Raw genomic sequence first — 9,358 nt, 5'->3', positions numbered from 1 at the left:
CCCATATTTTATTATTAATCTTTATTAAAAAATCTTGATAATAATGTTTTATTTATTATATATTATATAAAAATTATTCAAAACATTTTTAATTTTATTCATTTATTTAAGTATATTAAAAATAAAATTATTTATTTCTTAATATTATAATATCATACATTTTTCACATAATTTTTTTCAATAATATAATTTTTTTTTTAATATTTCTTTTTTTCTTTTTTTTTTGATCCCATTAATACTTTAAGAAGATAATTTACTGATATGGTTAGTTTATTTGAGAAATGACTTTTTAAAAGTAACCAGCCGACTGATTATAAAACAATATTACGTAATTGTGGCAATGCCGCAAAAATACCATCTATCTAAATTACCCTTATTAAAAATTTTCTTCTTTCACAACTTAAATACATTAAATATCCCCTTTCAATAATGTACTTTTTTAATAGTAACAATATATATAATAATCTTACTTTCAAAGAGTCAATAGCGTCAGCTTTTAGTAATAAACTATTAACAGGAGAACTCATCCATGCATATTTTAAGGTGTTTCCTACCAATTTTATTTTATAATTTTTAAATTCGTTTAACCTTTCTATTGTTATCAACATTTAAAGACAAATTATTTATATAAATCCCATTTTATTTTATTATTTTTCTTTTTTTTATAAATTTTTCTATTCTTATAAAAATATATTTTTATTTTAAATTTTATATTCTAAAATCAATCTTTTATGAATAGGTGACAGTATATAACTAAAAGTATCTTAATATATTTTTTCTGCCAAACTTTAACAGAATAGGATTGATGACTTTATTCTTATCCTACCGAAACAACTGTTATGCCGCAACAAAATAATATATTGGTGGAAGCTTAATTATCTTTTATATTGTCGGTTACTGTTAAGATACACCTTAAGAAGGTGTCTTTTAAAATTAAAAGAAAATCACCGATTTTTTACTTTAATATTCTAACATCCGGTTAATTAGCTTTTTTTTTGCGAAATCTTTGAATATATTTTTACTTTTAATAATTAAACCAATTTTTAAGATTAATTACTATTAATAATACTATCTATTGTATTATTATTATTGTCATCTATTCTTCATATATATATATATATTTCATTCTAATATACTATTAAATTTTTTATCTCATCATTAGAAAAAGAAGAAGAAAAAGGATAAGGAAGAAAATATTTTAAATATATATATTTTGATGATAAATATATATAAATATCAAGAAACGATATAAAGTAATATATTAGCTAAATATTATTTAATTTTTATTTTCATTAACCCTAATTTCTCATAGTATTAATATATATATATATCTAAAAGAACTACTATATTTGTTGTTATCTTTTAGAAGGACCACTTGATAATTCTTTAATAACATCATTATATTTAACTAAAATATTCAAAATAATAATAATATATTTTTAATATTATTTAATTAATTATATCAAAATTATATATTAGTTGTCTTAAAAATTTAACGAAAAATGAAAAGTTATCATCATTCAATTTTAAAATACTTTTTTATTATTATTAAATTTTTATTAATAATCAATCATAATGTCGCAGCTAATGATGGTAAGTTTTATAAAATATATTTATATATATTAAATATTATATTAATAATATTAATAAAAAATTATTTTTAGATATTTATGAAGTACGAATACATGAGGATGCTGAAATTGGTTCAAAAGGAACATTAAATGAGGCATTAGAAAATGAATTACATAAAAATAAAAATTGTTTTGGACAATTTGAAATAGATGATGTTGATTGGTTACATTTTGACTCAACAAGAATGATGTTTATTGTAGATGGACAAATACCTATTGCAAGTTCAATTCTTCCACAGGGTATATTATTTTTAATGTGTGCTTCAAATCATATGGTTAATTTACCAATATCTATTCATGTTACAAGAATAAATAGACATCAACCAACATTTTCACAAAAAAATTATGAATTTTATGTTCCATTAACAATGCCTGTTGGAAGTGTTATTGAACAGATTAATGTTGTTGATCATGATCCAATTATATATAATTCACAAATTTCTTTATCAATTTTACCATCAAAATATAAAGAATATTTTGATATTACAAAAAATGGTACATTTATTGTTAATAAACCATTAAATAATCTTCAAATACATAAATTATTTACATTACAAATTATTGCTATGGATTATGGATCACCGCAACTTTTTTCAACAGCTAAAATAACTATTATACCTGTAACTGTATCACAACCAATTAATATTCGTGTCAATTATGCTAATTCTTTATATCAAATTTTTGAATGGGATTTTCCTATGTATGGTACACCAACAGAATTTGAAGTAGAAGTATCATATAAAAATATTACATTACAAAAAAAGAATGTTTCTGGTACAAGAACAAAAACATTATTTAAATTAAATTTAGATAGTAATAATGATTATAATTTTCAAGTAATTGCTATTGATAATCAAGGTGAATCACGTTCAAGAATACATAAATTTAAAATACAACCAAATACTATATCTTGTCAAGGTTCATGTGGTGAAGGTGGTAAACCTATGTGTTATTATAATGATTATATGAGATTAGAACAATATCAAGATTCTGATGGTTTACATTGTTTATGTTATCATGGTTATACATCAATACAATGTGATGTTAAAGAATCATGTCCAGAGGAAATAATTGATACACCATATGGTAGAATAGAATGGTTAAAAACTATTGTAAATGAGACAATTGATGTAGAATGTCCTTATTCATCAGATGGTGATAAAATAAAACGAAAATGTCAATGGGATAGTAGTAAAAAAATACCTAAATGGGAACAGATATCAGATAATGATAGTTGTAGAAAACAATCATCTGTTTTAATACATCTTGGAGTTTTAGCTAATTATGCTCAAAAAAATGGTCAAACAATAAGTGGTGTTGAGGCTATTCAACGTTTTTTAAGATCTATTCTTAAATTTCCTGCTTTTGATTCAACAAAAACATATTTTGATAATCAAGTAGCTACTCATGTTGCACATGTTTTAGATATATTAATGACACGTAACAGTAGTGATATAAAAGGAAATATTACATTATTATCAGTAAGTTAAAAAAAAATTATAAATTTTTATAATTATTATTTTATAGAATTCTCTTCAAACATATATTAATCAATTTACACGTAAATTACCTATATCATATAAAGTAACATCAAATCAAAATCGTATTCAATTTAATACATTTGAATGGATAGATGATAAATTAAATCATGGAACAAATGTTGGCAAAGATTGTTATCTTAAAATACCGTCATCTTATAAAAATGATGTTATAAGAAGTATTTGTATAAAAAATACATCATATTATGATAAAAATCATCTATCATTACCAATATTAAATGTCTTTTCTGATCACCACACACAATTACCAATAGGACATTTAGCTGTTGTTGGTATTAGAAAACCTAATAAAGATGTCAATTATACATGTGGTTATTTTAATTTAAAGACAAATGAATGGTCTAAAAATGGATTATATATTGTAAATCATTATTATCCTGATGATGAATTTATATATTGTGAAACAAGTCATTTAGGAATATTTACACTACTTCCAGAAAATTATTTTGATAACAAATTTTTTACAATTACTAAATTATTTAATATATTACCAATTATTACAAATGCAACAATAATTATTTGTAGTTTAACACTTTTATTTATTGTTTATTTTCAAAAGTAAGTGAAAAAAAAAATAATAATATTAAATATATTTTTAAAAAAAATATATATAATTTATTTAATTTATATGTATATAATTTTTTTTTTAGAATTAGTGATCCAGCTTTTACTTTTCTTTTAATTTTTTTAATTCTGACTCATTTATTACAAATCGCAATTATATCAATACCAGAGTATGAAAGTTTACAAAAATATGACAACATTATATATATTATTTTTCAAATATGTTTAACATCAACAGCAATGTTAGTAGCATTCATTAATAATACAATATATATTCAATGTTCTGACATAAATAAAGATATAAATAACATAATATATGTACCAATTAGAATTATTATAATTATAGTTGCATCAATCATCTTACCAGGAATATTAGGATATGTTACATATGAAACTAATATATATATATTAAAAAATATTGTAACAATTAATCCACAATTTAGTCAATTTCATTGGATTTTTGGTGTTACATGTCTTTTTCCAATTACAATATTATTAGGAATTAGTACAGCTTTTGGTGTTTATTCAATTTTTCAAAGTTTATATGTTAAGGAAAAAGAAGATTGTAAGAAAGAATGTATTTATTCAAATATCATACTTGCATCATTATGTTCATTTTGTTATATTTTATGTTTCTATTTAGAATTCTTTTTATTTTTATTAAGAGGAACCAATATATATAGTTTAATATATTGTTTCTTTCAAATTTCTCTTGTATTATCAATAATTTTTTATGTAAAATTTTATTTTAAAATCGGATCATCAAAGATAAAAAGTTCATTACAATCTGGTACGGTAGAAAAATCATATGCTATGTCTCATGATAGATTATTAGGAACTTCCTCATCTGAACAATATTCACCAGAAATAGATCATTCATCAGACAATACCAGTCCACCTCCTATATCATATACAACAACATATGGTTATACAGATTCTGTAAATTCTTCAACATCTCATAAAAATAATGGTACATATAGACCTGGTATTGATACAATAGACTTATATCCAACCCAAAATTTATGGAATAATTGCAAAAGAAACAGTCCGTTAGTTAGTTTAGTATAATGATGATAATAACAATAAAAGTATGGCAAACAATATTCAAAATAATATTATGATTTATTATTATTATTCTTTTTTTTTAATAATTTTTTATATTAGTTATTATATATCAATATTTGTACATAATAAAATATATTTTTTTAAAAAATCAATAAAAATTGATACTTATTAATTTGTTAGTTATAATATATATATATATATAAAACTACTTATGTTATTTATTAACATATAATAAAATAGAAATAAAATTATTAAATAATCATTACAATGTATACATTAAATTAACTTTTTAAATATAACAATATTTTAAAGAACAAAAAGTAATAAAGTTGATTATTAATAATAATACTTTAATATTTTTAGTGAAGATTAAAGATAAAACTAAAACTAGAAGCAAAAATAAATTTATTGGTAAAATAGGTAAAAGTATTTATAAAAGTTTAATAATTATATAACTAAGTTATTAGAAGTCATCTTAAAATAAGGTCATTCATTTAAAAAATTATCTATTTTGTAGTAATAATTATTCTATAAATATTAAAATATATCTATATAAAATATAAATATTGAAATAATACATTTTTCCTAAAAATTAAGATTTTAATTTTTTATTTTACCTCTTCAAATAAACTGTTTAAATATATTTACATAATGATATACATTAAATATCAAACACGTTTGGTTGAATTTTAAAATTTTTATTACTATAAAAGATATGATTTTAACATTTAAATGTATTTAATTTATGACATTTCTTTTCATGTACAGAACTATCATATTATTTTAAAATATTAAATAATAATTTTTTTTATTATTAAAACAATTTTTTATATTCTATATATACAAATTTATTTTACTACTATTCTATTTTTTTTTAATGATTATTCTATATTCATTATAAAACAATTCACTTTTTAAATGAATAAAGAAATCAAATTTTTTAATATTATTTAAATTATTGTTATTATTATCAATAGATATTATTTGTCGGTCAACAGGTTATGTAAGATAAAAGCCGTTGAAAGACAAATTATATCTTTTGATTTTAATCACAAATAGGATCATATAAGGACATTTTTCCTTATCATAATCTTTATTTCAATAAAAACAAATAATATTATAAAATATTTGTTCAAAGAGTAATTTTTTTTTCTACTATTTATAAAATAATTTTATAAGATATTAATTTAATTATTTTTTATTTTTAGAAATTTTTTTACTTTTAATTGAATTATTACTTAAAAATTATAAGATATAATACAATAATATAATTAGACAAAAAAATAAGATATAGTATGGATAATTTATAAAATTTCTCTTTCTCTATCTGTCTTTTTTTTTTTACAATAAAAATATAACAAAAAAAAACGTGACTTAAAACATAAATGAGGAAATAGCATATTTAATTTATTATACAATCAAAGAATTTACATTTCAAAGGTACTTCAAGAAGAGTACAGATATTTTAAACAATTGTAAAGACCAATAATAAATTTAAAATTATTAAAAAAATATTATTTATTAAATAAAATTGTTAAACAAAACAATATTATTACATATATATGTTGAATTGTTTATATCACTAAGAATTATTTAAAAATAATTTTTTTTTTCTATATAACAATATTTTACAAAGGTAAATTATTTGTTATTGATGTATAAAACAATTCTCCAGAATATTATTTTAAAACTATGCAATTAAAAAAAGCTGTTTCTATATAAATTATAAAATAATGTCAAGTGTTATATTTAAACAATTTAAAAAAAAAAAAATTCTTTCTCCCTCCCGTTGTTAATATTATATATTAGGTTAAAAAATGTTTTTTTTTCTTTGTTTTATCATTATATATCTATTTTCTATTTCCAATGTTATAATCTTCATTTTCTGACTTCAAATTATCATCTTCTTCTTTACTATTATCTTTTGAAAAGATTTTGGGAATTTCATTAAATAAATTTAAATTAAATTGTGGAAAATAGTTACAAAAATGGGCAACTTCCTCACGATTATATTCAATATTTGTCTGAAGCCATTTTGGTAATCTATAATGTAGTTCTCTAAAAAAAATATTTTATTATAAAAATATAATAAAAAAAAAAATTACCTATCAAAATTTTGGGGATGCCTATATTCAGGTGGAATATTTACAACTGTTATTACTTTTTTTTTCATATCACTATCACTTGTATCCATATCTTCATCCCAATCATTTGAGTTAGGTCTTAGGTCAAAAAAACATTGATCTGATTTTGCAACATTATCCATCTTTAATCAGTTCGATATAGTATTATTTTTACTTAAAATAAAAAATATTAAATGTTAATTTAATAAATATGTAACATGAATAAAGAAAAAGCACAAAATAATATTTTAAAACGGCTTGACAAAACAACAAAGATGTGTATGGGAAGTAATGTAAATAATAAAACATATAATAGTTTAGAAAAATTTATTGAAATGCAGTAATCGAAATTTGTGAAGGCAGATATTACTTACTATATTAGTATATTATTAAACACTGGTTTAATGTTAACACTATCCTCTGAGATGAATCACATGTAGACAATGCAGGACAGTTTTGATATTATATAATAATGTCAATTAATATGTTAGAAAAAATTATGAACGTGTTAATGAATATGGTATTGTTGTGATATTATATACTAAAGTATTGGCAATATATAAATTAATTAAACCATTAAGTTATATAAAAAGAAAGAGGAATAAGAAGAGGGAAGTACAAACAAAAGTCTTTCATATTGTGATATATAAAAGTAGTAAAATAAAAAAGTAACTGATATAATATATATATCTTTCTTTTTTTATTAAATGTACTATATTTGATAAAAAATAATAAAGATATTCATCTATATGTATAAAAAATGAATACATTTAGTTAAAAAAAAATTATCAATTATTTTATGATAATAAAGATCATTGATAAAAATTTAATATAAAATAATCAAATTTGAGTAGAAAATATTAATATATGCATTTTTAGAATGTTCTTTAAACTAAATAATATTAAAATATATATATTTATATGTATGTATATATATAAATAAAACATTTGTGCATTTTAAAATAATATATATAATTAAAAAGTAAAAATTCATTAATCGCAATCCAAATATCTATATGTATAGTTGTGTCCTGTAACAGTTTCCAAAACTTACTCCTTACTTTTAAAAATATGATATCTTATTAGAATTGTACACTCCTATATAACTCGTTAATCATGAAATAATAGGACGTTTTGTAGTATGAAAGTGTTGCGTTCAGATAATGTAAACTTATATATTATTTTTAAATAAAAAAAAATATACATATATAAATGTTCATCCTATATAAAAGAGAGCTATATTTCAAGAATTATTAACAGCATTAAATATTTTAACAAAATGTTTTATATTTTCTTTAAAAGAAAGTAAATTAAAAAAAAAAAATTAAAAGAATAAAATATTTAATGTTGACAAAAAATTTTTAATTTTCATGGGAGACACCTTCAAATATATATAAATTATATTTATATAAATTACATATACATTTTTTTTTTGTTTTGTTTATTATTCTTTTATATGAATTAGATTGGTCTATTTTATGCTTATAATATTGTATCGTTATATTAAGGCAAATGAAAATTTATATTTTTTTTAAAGTAATAATATATATGGATCTTAAAATAATATAATATTAAATAATACTATAATACAATAACCCAAAAATATAAATTTATCTCTATAAATAATAAAATATTATTTATTTTAAATTATAATCAAATAATTTATAAAAATATCAAAAGAAATACATTTTAAAAGATATGGTAATTATGATACATAAAGTAATTATTATAATATTATAGAGACAATTACTATTATTATTAATTTCCTTTAAAAATAAGTTAAAAAAAAAGACATCTAATATATTGTTAATAATTCAAATATTGCCGAAAGATTTGTTCATATCAATGAGTGTAGAGAAAAGGATAATAGAAGAATGATTTGTATTGTAGAAATGTTTATAAAAAGAAAAAAAAAAGAAACACGTTAACATAACAATATCAACGTTTAAAAACAAAGATTAGTATTTAAGAATATATATATATATGTATAAATCATAATAAATTTTCATTTAATTGTCCTCTTCCTTTCATTATTTTAGCGCATATTTATATATTACATATTATTTAAGTATTTTGTACTAAAATAATGATTGTATTTTAATTAACAATTTCATCTATTTATATAATGATTAAGATTTATTATTTTTAATAAATCTATTAAATTACAAAACAATAAGTTAAAATTAAATATCATTGTATTATAAAAATATTATCATTATTGTAACAAAAGAACAATAAGTTAAACTGTTTGATCATTATTAATTTGTTTTAATCCTTTATATGATTATATAAATATCACTTTTTTTTTACAAGACATATATCATTCTTTCTTATTTTATATAATTAATTATTATATATAATATATATATTTTTTTAAAATAATTACTTTTTAAAAAATTAAAATATATCTCATTAA

At 19.0% G+C, this 9,358-nt stretch overlaps 2 protein-coding genes across 2 annotated transcripts; one reads left to right on the top strand and one right to left on the bottom strand.

Annotated features, from left to right (window-relative positions):
• Positions 1–1,502: 1,502 nt before the first annotated feature.
• On the top strand, positions 1,503–4,822 carry SRAE_X000108000 (Cadherin domain and Fibronectin, type III domain and Immunoglobulin-like fold domain and Cadherin-like domain-containing protein; the record flags this gene model as incomplete). Its single annotated transcript, XM_024652918.1, has 4 exons — positions 1,503–1,593; positions 1,665–3,112; positions 3,159–3,748; positions 3,841–4,822. 4 exons carry the CDS (start codon positions 1,503–1,505, stop codon positions 4,820–4,822), a joined length of 3,111 nt encoding a protein of 1,036 aa, XP_024498541.1.
• Positions 4,823–6,669: 1,847 nt separating this feature from the next.
• On the bottom strand, positions 6,670–7,085 carry SRAE_X000107900 (Hypothetical protein; the record flags this gene model as incomplete). Its single annotated transcript, XM_024652806.1, has 2 exons — positions 6,670–6,877; positions 6,925–7,085. The coding sequence occupies 2 exons, from the start codon at positions 7,083–7,085 to the stop codon at positions 6,670–6,672; spliced, it is 369 nt and encodes a 122-aa protein (XP_024498540.1).
• Between the last annotated feature and the right edge of the window lie 2,273 nt (positions 7,086–9,358).

This window comes from Strongyloides ratti, scaffold srae_chrx_scaffold0000002, assembly GCF_001040885.1.
Source record: "Strongyloides ratti genome assembly S_ratti_ED321, scaffold srae_chrx_scaffold0000002".
Taxonomy (NCBI): Eukaryota; Metazoa; Nematoda; class Chromadorea; order Rhabditida; family Strongyloididae; genus Strongyloides; species Strongyloides ratti.
Note: the sequence above shows the minus strand (reverse complement) of the source record. Positions and strands in the feature narration are given on the sequence as shown.